The sequence below is a fragment of the Chiroxiphia lanceolata genome, chromosome 16 (genome assembly GCF_009829145.1).
Source record: "Chiroxiphia lanceolata isolate bChiLan1 chromosome 16, bChiLan1.pri, whole genome shotgun sequence".
NCBI lineage: Eukaryota > Metazoa > Chordata > Aves > Passeriformes > Pipridae > Chiroxiphia > Chiroxiphia lanceolata.
In genome coordinates, this window is record NC_045652.1 from 10,833,475 (window position 1) to 10,848,810 (window position 15,336).

The following is a 15,336-nucleotide window of genomic DNA, read 5'->3' on the forward strand; positions in this document are numbered from 1 at the left end:
TCCCTACCTACAATCACTACAGCCCTTCCCTGGTGTGTTTGTGACCTTTGCTGCAGCAGCATTAATGTCAAAGACCAAGCCCATATTGTCAATGGAACATTCAAAAACTGCCCTGTTTGACTAAAAATAAGCATAAAACACTTTCATACATACTAGAGAAGGCTTTTTTTCTCTCTCTCTTTTTTTTTTTTTTTAGGAACTCTCTAATTAACAATGAAAAGAAAGAGTCTCTTGAAACTTCTTCTACAGTTGGCTTTATGAAAAATTCAAAGCTAAATCTAGCTTTAGTCACGAAGTGTCTCTCTTTTGTCTAAGGGAATTGTACCACTACAAATACATTGGTTAATAATTCTTGCAAACAAATGTTATATAGAATATTCTACAAGTTTTAGTCACAGAGTTGAAGTTAAGCATCAAATAAAGTAGACCATATGAAATTTTTTGCAATTCCTAAGTTGTACGTATCAGTTCATGGGTTTATATTTAATTAAACTCCAGAGGAAAGATTTAAAACAACTAGTTTTTCCATATCTTGTTCAATACACTATAAGCAGTTACTGATAACCTAAAAAAATCCTTAGATTTTAAAAAGAAAAATGTGACTCCTACAATTATGTGGCTAATTACAGACACTAGACAGGTCTTGGAAAAAAAAATATATAGAAGAAGTAGGTAGAGGTTTTTCCACCAGGAAATCACAGAGTTCTGACCACATTAAAGGATGAAGTTGAATTCTCCGTGCTGTGTTGAGATTTCTAAAATATCTTCCTGCTTTCCCAGGTGTCATCTACTTTTTAGACATGTCAAATGGATCCTTACACATTTCACCTAAATTTCCATGTTCCTGCAATGATGTGTTATTTTGTTCACTGCTTTTCTGTACTTAAAAAAGGTTCAAATCTCGAAGTCCTTCCTCTTTTTTTACTGAGATTCAAAAGCCACACTACAAATTAGGCTATAATTACATTGCAAACCGCATGTTTAAGGAAGCACATCTCTGAATAACCTTTCTACTCTGAAATTGTTTTGAGATGTCTCATTGTTGTAATTGCTCCTCATTAGTGCAGGTGCACAGATCCTTTTTTCTTGAAATACTCGTTGTAATTTGGTATAATTTGTGCTCTTAATTTAGGAAGATTTAAATTAAGCATAAAAGAAGGTATTTAAATGATGGAAACTTCATTAATAAGTCAGCAACATACTTGGCCTTACTTTAAGCATACAAATATAATTGAAAATTTCATGGATAGCACCTCTCAGAAGTTCAAGTATACTCTCACTGAGACACTCTCATATTTCAGGTGCCTCAGCTCAAATGGTAGGTGAATACCATAAACAAGGACCAGAAAATTTTTAAGGAGAAATACAAATACTTTAATTATATAGCAAATGAATCCTGAACTGTTTTTTTCCAAATAGCCCCAGTAGAAACATGTTTCTCCTACAGAATCAACAACTCATTGTACTGTCTAACACTGTCCTCCTTATTAGAGGCTTTTGTTCTCCTAATGGTGATTGATTGGTCAGGCATTATGGGTTTGTTGTTTTTCCTACTGAAGGCCATCAAGAACATGTCCAAATTTCGTGGCTATCACATTAATCAAAGGGAAACAAAATCCAAGGACAAGAAGCTAAACAGATGTTTTAAGAATGTGAGACAGGGGCTGTAAAATGCACAGAAGAAAAAAGATCAGTCCACTTTGATTTTTAAGGTTAGTTTGTTTAGTGCACATAAACACAATATTCCTGCAGGAAAAAGCTTCTCACCTGTCCCCTGGAAGGATGTAACTAGACTTTATGACAAATTCATATCTCTGCACTGCTTTCTGCTCCAGCCATATGATCTTTAGGGACCAGCAGCTACTGAAAGGTTACCACTGTGTGCCTGCTCCCCTGTTTAATGTGTGCTTCAAATACAAGTTCAGTGCATAGTAAAGATTGAGAAGAACAAGTCCTAAAAAGGACCCTTTACACTTTCATTCCTTCAGAAACAGTGCAACGAGAGCCCTTCTGTTTGACCACCATTGCTTTCATCATTGCCATCAAAGACCAAAATTCACTCTGCCAACACGTATAACCGAGGAAATAACAGCCAAGTTCCAAAGGGCAACTGACCCAAAATGGAGACCTTGCTCAGGAATTCTTCATACATCTTCCGCTTCCTCAGCGTGCTGCCCTGTTATTACAGGAGAGAGAAAAAGGAGGCAGAACATTACACAAAGTATTTTTGTGATTTCTTCCTACAGCTGCTCTTTTTTTTTTTTCTTCCCTCCCTTTCCAACTCTTAAGCATAGCCAGTGTAAACAGCCTCAGGCAAATCTTTCCCCATAAAATGTCTGGGCAAGTTGTATTGCTGATAAGCAAAGACAGAAGGACTCAAATTCAATCCTGGTGTAATTTCACTGACTTCACTGGTGTTACTGGACACTGAGGATGAATTGTATCCATTATTTACAGGCACTCATTTTAAAGCCTGAGCTTCAATTAACTCTTTAGCTAATTCAATATATATCTCGTTGCCAATGAGGCCCTGCCAGAAGGGAATTTGCAATTACAAAATAGGATAAAACTTAACATGTCCCCATGATGGATCCCATCCTTTTAGGTTAAAAACTCCTTAATGCCAAGAGTATTTATCTGTAATACTCTGTACAGTGTTGTATCTATTGTTACTGCTGAGCAATCTATTCATATTATTATTTTAACAGGATTTAAACATTCTGTGGTAGACAATCCATCAGTGTATGTGCAGCCACCAGCACAGTCATTCCCCATTCTAGTAAGATTTTGTTGGGTGATAAATTACCAAGACACCTTCTGCTCACATAATGTTTGATCACCAAGACAGAAACCATGTCACCATTCCAGCACAGATTTTGGAAGACGATTCACGTAGGAATAATTATGATGCAGTTTTACCAATACAAAAATAATGAATTAATCCTTAATTCCTTCTGCAGTGACACAAATGACTTGAGAACAAAATCTTCCCCAGTAACAGAGGAACTCCAGGGTCTGCCTTGGTACCATGCAGTTTGTTCCACACTGATGACACCCAACATCCTTTCTGCCTGGACAGATTCCCTGTGGATGTCAAAGGCTGCCTGGTGCCTGCTAGTCAAATCTACAAGGCACAACACAAGGATGACACATTCATCTTCTCAAGAAAGGGGAGTTAAAGATGCCATTTATTCATAGGCTGGGTAGAGAAGGCGAAAGCAAATGTCAGTGTCTGCCACAGAAAAAGCCACTTCTCTATTCCTCCTTCTCCAAGTGAGCACCTCTGAGTGCTGGAAGCAGAGGCAGAAAGTGAGGATAGAGAAAGGAAAAGGAGAGAAAAAACATTCTACCCTCCACTGTGAAGGCATCCAGAAATGTTTAAAGTATGAAAATGGGAAAGGCTGGTGTACTCAAATGCAGTGATGTAACTAACAATTAAACATCATCCCCCTTCCTACATGTGCTGTGCAGGGGGGGCTGCAACGACCCCCAAAGCAACGTGAATCCTTCCACCAACACCAACAGGCTTTGGATCCAGCTTTGGACAAAGCAGCAGTTGAGGCTGCCAGGTGCTCTCCTCTGGGGACAGCTCCCATTTGTGCCCCTCTCCTGGGGCCACCCCTGCTCCAGGGCAGCCACAGCACCATCAGGAGCTGCCACTCTCCCCAGGTAGCTCTGGCTCAGCAGCAGCACCAGCTACCGAGGTCTCCCCTTCCGCACCCCGTTCATAATTTCCGAGTCTGGTGATGACAGTTCTCCTCAGCGATAGCATCGGTAACCCCTGTCTGACCTCTCTGTCTGACAAACTTGGTTCTCAACCTCGGGGGGCCCCGAGAGCATTTGAAGTGCCAGAAAGAAAAAAAAAAACGAAGAACTTCAAACGCAGGAGGCTCTGCAAACCACGCCAGCCCCTGACAGCTCGCTGCGAGACAAAGAATGGAAAACTGGACACTGCACAGTTGTTGCTTTCCTCCCTGCAATCGAGTGGAAACAAGTCCAGCAAAATTGACAGCTGTGGAAAACCAGATTGGTGGTTTAGTTTGATGGGCTGGGACACCCGGGGACAGATGTGGAAAATGCTTTTTAAATGACTTGTGGACACAGATGAATTTTAAGAAGCAGTAATCAGCAGCCATAAGTGACGCCTGACCACAGCTTCGAGTATTTAGAGAGACCCAGGAAGGTAGGAATTGCAGACATCCCACCTGGCCCAGAGAGGAAGAGCCCAGCACTTCCTACAGGAAAACAGGTGTGTTATGTCTTGGCTAAACTAAGCCAGGGCAGCGGTACAGAATCCACAGTGAAGGCAAGTGCAAAAGCAAAACTGAAGCGGAAAGAATTAATTAAATGTACTGTTAAAATGTTTTGTATTGTGATAGAATCTAGAACCTCAGTGGGACTCAATGCAGGCTACACTGCATTAAATATCCCCTGCCTCAGGATGATCCCACAAAGGTAAAGGAGAAGATGAGCCTAGGGAGGAACTAGTGACTGAGGCTTAGGACTCCTCAGCCTTAGGACTTCAGCACATGCACTGAAGTTAAAGGTGACCCAGTTGATGGCTCCTGACTCAACCTGCAGGATGGCTCCATCCATCCCTTCCTCTCTCCTGAGGGAGACAAACAACACAGGGGGCACGAGCCACACAGCAATAGAACTTCCCCTCAGGGTGCCCAGGCAGGCACAGAAAAGCTTTCTCTGCCTTTTCAGAGCACCCGAGGCTGGATCCCAATTGGAACAACCAGATCTTAATTTTTCTTCCAGACAGGAGAAGCCTCACTCACATTCAAACATAATGTTTTCACTTGAAAGTGTTTTCCTGCTCAAGCTTTCACAAGCAGAGTGAGGGGAAGGATTTTGAGAGATCAGTAGCTTAAGCAAGCTAGAAACAGCCCAGCAGTAGAACTCTTACAACCAACCAAACTATGTGCTTATTTCCATTGGTATTAACCATCTTTTCTCCCATGAAACAGAGAACACAGAATTAGAGAATCACAGAGTGGCTTGGGTTGGAAGGGACCTTAAAGATATCTAGGTCCTTCCCACCTTCCTTGACTGGCCTTATATTCCCCTCTCATCCCCTCCCATAGCCTTAATGTCACCTCTGACTCCTGAGGTCCTTTTTACACTTGTTTTATTTGGTCTAGTCACTTCACCCAAATTGCTGAGGCCACTGGTGCAAACACCATCACAACCTTCTCTCCTAATCAAAGTGCCAGCCAGCACATTCCCTGGGACATGTGCTGAGCCTGTTCTCATGCAATATTTTCATAGATCTTTTAGAACCAGCAACAAATCAGACAGTAACAATACCTACAGACTATGAGATGCTATGAGAGCTTGCCAGAGCAGGAAAATAACAAGAAAGGACCTGGAGACATTAGAAATGGGGCTAGAAAATAATAGAATTAGCTTCCATTGGGAAAAAAACAGCTAAGAAAAAGAAATCCAGAGCAGAGATATTTGACAAACAGAAGACCTGAAAGTTGTAAAGCTGAAAGAGATTTACAGGCAGTAGGTGAGACCTGCATCAGACTGCAACGACAACACAGCCAAGGCTATTTTGGTCTGTACATGCCAAGATATCATCCAGGAATGAAGTTTAGAGGCTCCATCTCCGTGGCTCAGATGTAACGGCGCCTGGTGTGCTACATTCTGTCTCGGTACCTCTTCCCCAGAAACGTGCTCCCAAATCCGACAGAGCTTGAAAAAATGCTAAAACACTCGGGGAGAGCTGATAAGGAAGGAGCAAAACAAATTCAGCCTGTAGCTGTTGGCTCAGCACTGGGATCATAGGTATGTCATCCTCATAGCTGGCACGCACCGTGGCAAGGTTTTAAGTAGACAGTGATAATCATCTACAGATACATGACAGAAGGAGAGGGCAATTCAGTACAGCATAACTTGACATAACTCAAAGTAATAGGAGAAAATTAAGAAAATCTAATTTAAGATCAATATCAAAAAAGTTTTCCCAATGTAAGAATTATTCTCTTGCAGAGAAGTTTCCCAAGGGAAGCGGTAGAAATCTTACTGCTTAAGCCAGATAAAAACAATAGTAAATGTACATGAATAATTCTGCACTGGCAGGGTTCTTGATGGCATGTTTTAAGAAGTCTTTATTAATTCTGCTTTTTTTCTAACCTATTAATATCTTATTTCAATAGTCGCTGCTTCTCCCTCTCCCCCCTTTCCTTTGTTCACTTTCTCCCTGGTTCTGAGCTGTCATGCACAAACTCATCTCCTTAAAGACAGTGGTTCCCATTAACTACGAAGCCTCGTTAATATTCCAAGCCGCAGTGCTCCTCCCTGAGACAATCCCAAGGAGAAACAAGATCACCCACATTCACACAGAAAAGGGCTCAAAGCCAGTTTTAGGACCACTTAATGTAGCAAGCACTAGGCTTAGCTTAAGCAATACACAGACTGGGAAATATTAATGCCCCAGAGATTGTAACAGGTCTTTTTGAGATCCTATTCAATATCTGTTTCATCTCTTTTCCAACTGCCCTTTCTTCACCTTCCTTGTTTTCTTCCATTTTTTCCTCCCAGTCCTCCAGTCTGATCTTTCTTTCTCCCTCCAGCACTTTTTGTGTCTTCTTTTTTGCTTCATTTTTTTCAGGTGGAGTTGATTGGGTCCTCCTTAGAAATGTCCCACCTTCAGTGAGGAGCCAAACAAATGTCCACTGAACGGCAAAGCATGACTCAGGTTTCAAATAAAGAGTTATCCTGGCAGGAGGTGCCGGAATGGCCTTCTGGACTGCTGCAGCTCCATGTAATCCCTGCACAACCTGATACTGAATGATGCTTTGGGTGTGAATTCTTACAGGAGCATGAAAGAAAGGGTCTCTGTGCATACTGGCCATGATCCACAGCAAATCAGCCCACACGATCCCTGGGCTTTATTCCACAGATGTCAGATGGATTTGCTTTATGCTCTGGCCACTACACAACCTACATTTTATGGCAACACAAAGTCCTCCTGATTTCATTTTCTCTGAGCAGAAAAAAAAGCATTTGTTAGAGAATTTGTTCTCAGGTTCCAAGCTGTGAAAAGACGATAGAAGAAACCAAAAAGAGCATAAATAAAATGAAGTGTAAGATCAGGAACTGACCAACCTTGATTTGTCATGGCTTACATCCCAATACTACAACTCCCTTTCTGTGAGCAAAGTTTGCCAAATAGGCAAAAAGTATTGTATCCTGTACAACTCCACTCTCAGAGCCAGGTATCTTGAGCCATGGGAACTAGAGGATAGTTAAATTATCCTGAATCAAGTCTTCTTAAAGAAGAAATTGCAAGAAATTAATACTTCAAATTTTCTTAGTCTGGGAACTGAATTGTCTAGGGGATCAATCTGATGTTGGGATACAGACATTTGCTTCTCTGGTATTTGTGGTATTTGCTATATTTAGAATACAAATATTGTACTACCCTGGGATGTTCCCCATTCTGAGATGCTCTTGAATCCAAATTGCAAAGAAGAGAGCAGCAACTGAATTCCATGAGAAGCCTATGGCAAAAAAAATCCTTTGCAGCTCTCCCAGAAGAATGTAAGTAAATAAATATTGAATATATACACAAATGTGTGTGTCTGTGCTTATGTGTGCACACAGAGAACACACACATAAAAAAATTTGCAACAGGGTGAAAAGTATGAGACTCAGCACAGATTATTTTATGAAATAATTGGAACACACAGATGGACAGATAATTTGTGAGTGTACCACAGGGGGAACACATCGCAGTGGTTTTTTGTAACCCATCTAGTACAGTGAATTTCATGGTGTAATACTTTGTCAAGGACTGCAGTGAAAGCCAAGCAATTTCACTGCCAATCCTGACAGAAGGACCTATCCCAAACTTTACAGTCATCACAGCTGCTAAAACAAACTTGAATGTGACATTCAAGACATCAGGGTACCTAAGTTGAGACAATGAAATAAAGAAATATATCCGTTTTAACAAACTTCCTTTGGGACTGGCTAAATAATAAATGGATGACAAGTGTAACTAAAAACCAGCAGGAACTTTCTGCATCAGGCTTTGTCCATCCATAAAAAGGAAAACCCAAACTCCAAACCTCCAGAAATGCATTTTCTTCATACCATAAACCACTCAGGATCAATGAGACACATAAGTGGGGAAAATGGCACTAAACAGAAATAAAAACTAGAAATTACTAAATGCAAAGCAGAGAACCAAAACAGTGACTGCAAGGAGAAATGAGGTGGAGAGTCAAGTGTCTCATGACAGGATAAAATCTTTTTGGCAAGTGTGGATCTGAAGGCATGATTTGCAAATAAATATTTACAACCAGAATAAAATTTCAACACTAGGCTGAGAAAACATGGGGTTGGTCATGGCAGGGAAGGAATGCAGACGAGAGAAATAACTATCTTGGGTTATGGAGGGGCTTTATCTGACTACAGAAAAAAAACATAACTTGGGGAGAAAAAGGTCATTGATCTCTTGGACAAAAGGGCTCGCAACCAGAAAATTAAAAGAAAAGAAAAACCTGCTCACTCACGAGTTTTACTCGCTTAAATGACAGATTTCGGAAATATCCTAAATGTTACTACCTCTTATTTAAAGGCAGAAGCATTTCTACGTCTAAAATATCCAGTTAGAGGCTAAATGGCAGGAAACCATGTTTCTGGGACTTGAAAGGCAGCTACTTAATACATCTTGAAACTGAGCACAGCAAAACCAGCCCCGTAATGGTGGAGTTCGCTTCACGTATGAAATGCAGCCACTGAAACATGATGTAATTAATTCTTAGGCTTGAGGAAATGTGCAGAGAGCCACTGTAACCTGCCCTCACATGACTGCACAAAGACAGGTGTCTGATTTCACCTACAGCAAAGAAATTATCCACCCTGCCCCTACAAATAAATGGAAAGATGACAGGATTCATGTAGTGTGGGGATGGCTAAATTGGACTCACCAGGAACAGCATTGAAAATTGGACATCTTCTATACCTGCAGCAATTAATTCACCATGCTACTTGAAATATTTCCTATCTGAGTATTGGGACTAGTGCAACCATGCTATCTGGGTGTCTAATGCAATGTAACAGACCACCAATTTTCAATGGCCCCAATTGTAAAAAAAAAACCCAAGAAGAGACAGAGGGAGAGAAAACACACCCATGTTAATTTACAGGTCTCATCAATAGCAGAAACTGAGCTTGCTAGGTGAGGTAGAGCAGTTACTGGTCAAGAGAATATGTAAATTAATTTGAAAAGCACTTAGCCCTACACTACAATCAAATAGAAGTATCTCCATAATATTCAAGTTATATGTATGAAGTCTTTTCCATTTGAGACTTGAAATCCTTTTATCAAATTCTTGTCTCTGCATCAAGTATTCATCCTCTGAAGGGTGCTATGAGATTATAATGGACACATGACCAAACCTGACAGCTCACAGGGCTGGATGATGTCAGGTACCACTAGTTCCATCAACACTAGCAGTGAAATCACCTCTGGGCTGCTAAGCCTGTCAATCTGTCCCTTCAGTTCCTCAGTAGCAAGGTTACAGGCAGCTGCAGAAAGCTCTGCTTAAAAAGCCAAGGAATATGCATCTTGTCCTGACATTTATTTCCCTCCTACACTTCCACTCTTTTGTATTTTGGATTCTTCTTCGTAGCACGCAGGTTCATCCCACCAGTTATCCCAGGCACCCCTCCACTGCATCCATGTAGGACATGGGACAAATAAGTTGGATGTGCCTCTTAAATCTCTTTAGAAATTCTCCTGCTCTATGTTTTAGAAATATCTTTCAGAAATGCCTCTGCCTGCTTCCCTGCACTGGGAAGCTTTCAAAACTATTCATCCTGCTTACCCACAAGAGAGAAGACAGTACACTTCTCATCATTACTCCTCTATTTGGTCTTGGAGCCATCAGGCTGAATATTTTGGGATAGAGTAAATTTCCATTAGATGTGCCCTCCTAGATGTCAGTGTGAATTTTGTTTATGTGACACTGAACTCAGCCCTTGAAATACGGAGTGAACACCAACAATGCTCATACAGACATCCAACAGGATAAATAAAGATCCCTCTTACACTCTGTGGTTAAGAACTAATCATGTAAGTGTAAAATCTCTATTTCTTTCCTAATTTTTCTGTTTTCCATGACATCCACTGGATGATCTCAAAATGCACACTCCTTTATTAGTCTGAGAGCAGAGTGTCATTTCCTCCAGATCAGAATGGAACAATGCAGCTTTTAGAAAAAATTCATGTTGAGAAAGAAGCTTTACACAGAGTTATGTCTGTTAATTATCAAAAAGAAAGGAATATTTCAAGGAGAAGGAAGATATGCACATGGACATTGGAAACAAACTCATAAAAAAAGTTATGACTTTGCCAAAGTTAATTATCTGTCAAAGTTTCCACTATAAACTCACCACTCAAGAACCAACATCAAATCCATAAGCTCACACACCCCCCAGGTGCCACAAAGGTCTGCTGAGCTTTGCTGCAGGGCTGAGGGAGTTTGAAAGGAGCAGAGCAATGAATCATTGGCAGGGGCTCTGCAGCTCCCATCCCATGGTGTGGCTGGGTGCTGGCTAACACAGATGGGGGGCACAGTCCAACCAGGACTCTTTTATTATTTTAGTGGACCTGGGAACTGAATTGTCTAGGGGATCAATCTATCTCTTGCTTTGAGGAATATAACACAAGTTCAGACAAAGACTTCATAGGCAAGAGGTGCTGCTGAGAGACATTTCAAGGCTCATGATAAGGAGAGGATTTGCAGAGCTTTGGTGGGTACCAGAGGCCTCCTGAGGTTTTCATTCATGTGTAGCAGTTACGCATAATGTTATTCAGTTGAATTTCTGACTCGGCGTCTTTCTGCTGAATCCTGTCCCCTTTTCTTTCAGTTCACTTAATTCAGTTACTCAATGTTTTTGTCATGTCCGCTCTCTTTTGTGCAGAAGCACAGACTGCACAGGCTTCTATCACCAGAGCACTCTGAACACAGAAGTGCTGGCGCTACAAAAGATAAAATATAAAAATACCAACTCCACAGACGAGCCCTTCTCCATAAACTTACCATTAAAATGCGTCTGTAGCTGTCCCTGTCGATGCCCCAGAGCTTCAGGTCTGTCTTGGCCTTGACAGTGGCAGCCCGGGGTGTTCCATAGATCAGTGCCAGCTCCCCGAAGCTGCCTCCTTCTCCAATGCTGGTGACCCACTCCCCGTTGACATAAACCTACCACAGCACAAGACAAAGCAAGAAGTAATAGCAGTTTGGGGGCTGAGATGCAGTTCTACTGCCAGTTACCCAAAAGGCTGTCAGTAATTTCCTTTCATCAGCTCTGGGGGCACAGAAGGAAAACAAGAGCGTAACACTTTCTGCAGTCAGTCCCCAAAGAGGGCAACAACCTGTTCTGTGGACAGAATTTCAAGTTGTCTTGCTTCAGTACAATGACTGTATTTACTCTCTGAGTTTTCAGCTCCCATGGTTAACTGGCATCATGTTTTCCCTCTTGTGTTCAAGGCTCAGGCAGTCAACAAGCAGAACTGTCACAACTTTGGCTTTTTATTAACACTGTCAGACTTGAAAGGAAGGAGATTTGTTGATATGTGTAATGAGGGTTGCTGTAAAGCACCATGGCCATGAAATGAAAAACAGTCAAAACAAGGAAATATCTTTTCAAAAGAAACATTTTTTTCCCTTCCCTAAGCCTAGTGCTTCCAGCAACCATTTAAATATAAGCATACAGATCTCCTTCTCCCTTAGTGAAGATGAGTAAGTGCTTTGGACTTGAGAAGCTCTGTGTAGAACAACCCTTTGTCTTTAACATCAGCTCTACAGAACTTGGGAAGTAGTGTTTGACCCACAGTTTATTTAAGTACCTCTTGGAACATGGTACAGCTCTATACCACTATCACTGTATTTTTCCTGGATTATGTTTAATTTGAGAAGAATTCCTACACTTGGTAGGAGGAAGGGGCCTTGTGCAGGTGCTTTCCACTGGGCTGCATTTTCCTCTCCACTCAAGGACAACACAGCTCAAGAGACATGACAGTGTATGCAAAGGCTGGTGTGAACTGTGCATTCTAAGGCTTGCTGCCATAAACTACACAATAAACCCTTTTAATTCTGTTAATGTGTCCTTGAATTTGGAGGGAAGGAAAGGCTGGGTGCTTATACCCAGTGGAGAGTGTATCCCAAACTGTTACAGACCAGTAACAGCAGAAATCAACCAGAATTAATTTCATTTGTTTGGAAGTTCTGTGAAGAAAAATAATAAGAAAATAGGCAGGTATTCTCATCTTAAGAAGAGAAGTATTGCAAAGGTAGAGATCATAACCTAACACCAATTACTGAGTAATAAACTAGCAGGTTTTAAAAAATATATGAATTAGGGCTGTGTTCAAGCTGAGTATGAGAAAAGATGGTGACCAAAATAAATGAACTGGGGTCAAAATTCAATGACCTGTCAGTATTAATTTTACTTCTATCTTCCTTTTGTGATGAAAAGGTGTATTACAAAATACAGCTGGAATCAATCCTAATTTATCTTCACAATACTCAATTAAGATTTTCTCCATCTCCTATTGAGGTCAGTGAAATTCTGGTTCAGTAGGAGATGGATGAGGCCACAGAGCAGTTCAGCTGATCAAGAGACCTCTTGGGTATCAGCTGAAAAGGAGCAGCATTGGCACCACTGCTGAACTCCAGGCAATGTGGTGGCTCCTGGTGCTCCTGGAACATCTGAGGATAAAGGGGCTGAAAAATAAAGGGTAAAAATAATCCCAAACAGGCAGGTGGTAGCAGACTGCCAAGAAAGAGCTCAAGCCACAAAAGCTATAGCTTCATTTCTTCACCATGACAGAATGAATGTCACACGGGAGAATATCACACAAGAGAACAGTTCCTTTCAAACTTTCACACAGAAAGAAAACCTCACAGAACACCGAATCTGCTTTTGATTCCCCTCATGATGAAAAAATGAAAGCAAAGAAGTTTTAAAAAAGCCAGGAAAACCCAAGCACTTTCTTGGTGAAACAAGCAGGTAATTCTGTAGCTCCTGGATCTTTTTTTCTTTTTTTTGTGAGACAAGCAGGAGAAATGGATGAATAAAAGGAGGGTTCTGAAAGGTTTGTAACATAGTGAGAATGTATGAACATTTCTAAACTCTATTAATTCATTGCAAAATTGTCCAGATGCATATTTGACTGTAGGGATACTCTCCTTCTGTGGGAATTTCACTGGATGGACCCAGGGTTTGCTACAGTACAGTAATCCATGTGTCCCCAGCAAAAAGTCTCAGAGATGATGGCAAAAATCTAATAATGCCAATGAGTTTGGGACCACATCCTTCATGTCAACTGACATGGTACCCTTGACTCTTTTTCAGCACACCAAAAGTGCATGTGTTTCTTTATGTTCTTTCGTTGAAAAACACAGATTTCGTTGTTGCAGAATGGTCTGAATTATAAGCAGGAAATAAAACTCATTCCAACACGTATTTTTAAAGCAGTATGGTGACATTTCTTGTTAAAGCAGTGTGCAGGGTGTGACTGCAGCCCAGAGAGGGGAATTATGCCGGTAAAATTCAAGTTTGAGCGAGTGAAGAAGGATGGACATTTAATGTTGCACAGTTGTTATAGAGGCTACTGCTCTGCTCTAAGACTCCTTTAATTTTGCTGTCTTACTTGACAAGACTCTCCAAAACATGTTTGACATCTCGCCTTAAACAGTTTATGCAAATGGTCATTCGTCCACCCTGAGGGTGTCAGGTTCAAAGTACTCTGAGGTGAAACCAAATCACTGATCTGACAGTCTTTGGGCCCAGCATTCACTCCCCCAATAAAAATGTCATTTCAAATATCAATCTCTGAAAGAGAAAACAGCTTGAGAATAAGTTATTTTCTAGAAGGAAAACCATTGCACTTCATTCTCTGCAAAGGCCTAAGTCAACAATCTACTTTTGTCTTTATGATGAAGTTAAAGTGCATTGATGGCACACTACAAAGCCATCCTGCCCTTTAACAGAGTTCGGCTCCACTATAAACCCCTTTAAAATAGATTTAAAAAAAAAAAAAAAAGAAGTAGAAAGGAAAGTAGCTCTGTTTGTAAGGTGTGGGAAGCAAAGCTATTTTAGGCTCAGAACAGCTTATGAAAGCCAATGTTATATGGCAGCAGCTCAGATGATCTCCCTATTTATCCTAAAAAATGCTGGGCTGAGGTTTTGGCTCAGCCAGTTTTAGGCATCTGTGAACTCTCACCAAAGTGGTGAGTACATAGAGGAATTACTCCTAATTTTCACTTGAGCTGTCAAACACAGGTCTGTAATAGCTGGAACCTTCTTTCATGCAGCTGAGAAGGAAAGTAGAACTTCAGATGCCCAAATATGTCCAAGCCCTCAGGACCACCTACTTTTCACACATGAAAAGTACTTTAGATGTCTATTGTTGTTGTATGAGCACTCCAGTTTTTGCAGGCTTGAGAATCACACAGCTTTTTCGTTCCATTATATTTTAGGAGGCAAACAGGAAAAATGTCCTGTGAACATCAGTATTTCCTTTCTTCATGGGCTATGATATCCATGGGCACTGACTGTGGGAGAAGATGCAGAGTCATACAATGCTCAATGCAACAGGATTTGGATCTGGGCCTCACTCATCTTCAAGTTCTCCAGAGATGCAGAAAGGGACCTTGCCCTGAGCAGGGATGCAGCCATTTTACTTTGAAGGCAGGATATGAATGTCTGTCTCTGAGCTTCACTGGAGTGAATTTATCCTTCCTTTATGATTTCAAGTTAATTTCTAGCCTTTTTTTTTTTTTTTTGCTACCACTTTGCGATCTATATGGACAATCTAATTTGTTCCAGGCATTGCAACTCTTACATCTTAAATCCCCTCCCTTGGATCTGTTTGCAATTTGGGCTTTGTGTCTTGTTAAGCCTTAATATTTGTTATCCAAACAAGAAGATGAGTTTTATTTATTCTTGGAAAAATAAACAAGCCTTAGACATGAAGGGTATTTATATGTGGGTAGTTTTCTCAAAGCCAGTGTTTTATTTGTAGTTTGAATTTGAATATATGAACTTGGAGACTGCATAAGAATCCTTAAAAATTCAAGTTGAAAAACTCCAAACTTTTAAATGTTCTGCATCAAATTTCAAATGGCAACCTTTTGAAAATCATTGATGATGGAAGAATTCAAAATCATTGATGATGGAAGAATTCAAACCAGAAGCAATCTAGGGAATCTAACCATTAAATATAACTAGTTTTAAAATCCAAAAGAATTCCCACATAAAACACTGTGCAATTTTCATCTTTGTATATACGAATTAGACAGCTTGTAT

At 40.7% G+C, this 15,336-nt stretch overlaps 1 protein-coding gene across 2 annotated transcripts in view; it reads right to left on the bottom strand.

The window, feature by feature from the left end:
* PRKAR1B (protein kinase cAMP-dependent type I regulatory subunit beta) overlaps positions 1-15,336 on the bottom strand; it is a 93,824-nt gene that overhangs the window by 21,422 nt on the left and 57,066 nt on the right. For both annotated transcript variants that reach the window (XM_032704123.1, XM_032704125.1), the window contains exons 7-8: positions 11,067-11,225; positions 2,116-2,176 (exon numbers count right to left, since the gene is read on the bottom strand). In XM_032704123.1, coding sequence (XP_032560014.1) covers positions 2,116-2,176; positions 11,067-11,225 — 220 coding nt within the window. The remainder of the gene's footprint in view (positions 1-2,115; positions 2,177-11,066; positions 11,226-15,336) is intronic.